Raw genomic sequence first — 1,111 nt, forward strand, 5'->3', positions numbered from 1 at the left:
CATCGTCTCCGTCACCTGGAGCAAGAGCCTCATGGGGCAGGGCCTCAGCGTCGCCGTCGACGCCCTGTCCTGCCAGAGCCTCCGCAAGGCGGACATCAAGCCCTGGCTCTTCTCCAAGAAGAAGGGCTCCAAGAGCCTCGACGCCGACGGCGCCTAAATTTGAAGTTATACTTATAAAAATAAAAAAAATACTAAAACTTCTTAAAGATAAAGTTAGCTAGTAATTTTTCTACCGTGCAGAGACTCAATGGAAGCTGTTCTAACGAATCGAGAAGGTCGACATCTTCTGGGACATCTCCGCCGCCAGGTTCGGCGCCGGGTCGGAGCCGCTGGAGGGCTTCTACGTCACGCTGCTCTTCGACCTCGAGCTGGCGCTCCTGCTCGGTGACATGAAGAAGGACGCCTACCGCAAGACCGGCGCCAACCGCCCGGCGCTCAACGCCGCCTTCATCGCCAGGAAGGAGCACATTTACGGCAAGAAGATTTACTCCGCCAAGGCGCAGTTCTGCGACAATGGCCCGCCCCCTAGCATCGCGCGCTGGTTCGCGAGAGCGCTCGCCGACTCGACCAACGCCGTCTCCCAGTCTGGCCCGGTTGCCATCGAACAGGGCCAGCGCAAGCTGCGCCCGTGCTCTTCCCTAGACATGGCTTCCGCCTTCAAGTTCAAGAAGTCCGCCTCCTCCGTCGTGGCCAGGCACCAGCCGTGGGTCGGCGCAGAGGCCGGGGCTCGGGGAGGGGGGGGGCCATCAAGGGCCGCGGGGGAAGGCTGTGGCGAGAGAGAGAGAGGTTGGGGAGAGCGGGCCGAGTTCGTGGGAAGGCACGTGGGTGGGCCCCGGAGAAAAAGGTGAGGAGAGAGGGAGTGGGAGGCTGATGGCGGGCCCAACCGCATGTAAAACACACTCTCTCCTCCCCCAGCTACCCCCCGGGATCTTGGGAATGGGATGAGAGTGCCGGCGGTAGTTTTAGCCAAATCCGGTGATTTTTGTGCTCCTGGGGGCGCGAGTGGAAACTTTTTTGGCCGCCGGCGCTGGAAAAGTGCTCTTGGGGGCCTTCCTGGGGGGACGGGTGGAGATGCCCTTACTGTGCTTGCTGTTGGGTAATCCAAACAATA

At 60.7% G+C, this 1,111-nt stretch overlaps 1 protein-coding gene across 1 annotated transcript; it reads left to right on the forward strand.

The window, feature by feature from the left end:
- Nucleotides 1-31: 31 nt before the first annotated feature.
- Nucleotides 32-707, forward strand: LOC125531059 (the record flags this gene model as incomplete). Its single annotated transcript, XM_048695468.1, has 2 exons — nucleotides 32-151; nucleotides 273-707. Coding segments are annotated over exons 1-2 (555 nt in total), but the record flags the coding sequence as incomplete, so codon positions are not given.
- Between the last annotated feature and the right edge of the window lie 404 nt (nucleotides 708-1,111).

This window comes from Triticum urartu, unplaced genomic scaffold (assembly GCF_003073215.2).
Source record: "Triticum urartu cultivar G1812 unplaced genomic scaffold, Tu2.1 TuUngrouped_contig_6764, whole genome shotgun sequence".
Taxonomy (NCBI): Eukaryota; Viridiplantae; Streptophyta; class Magnoliopsida; order Poales; family Poaceae; genus Triticum; species Triticum urartu.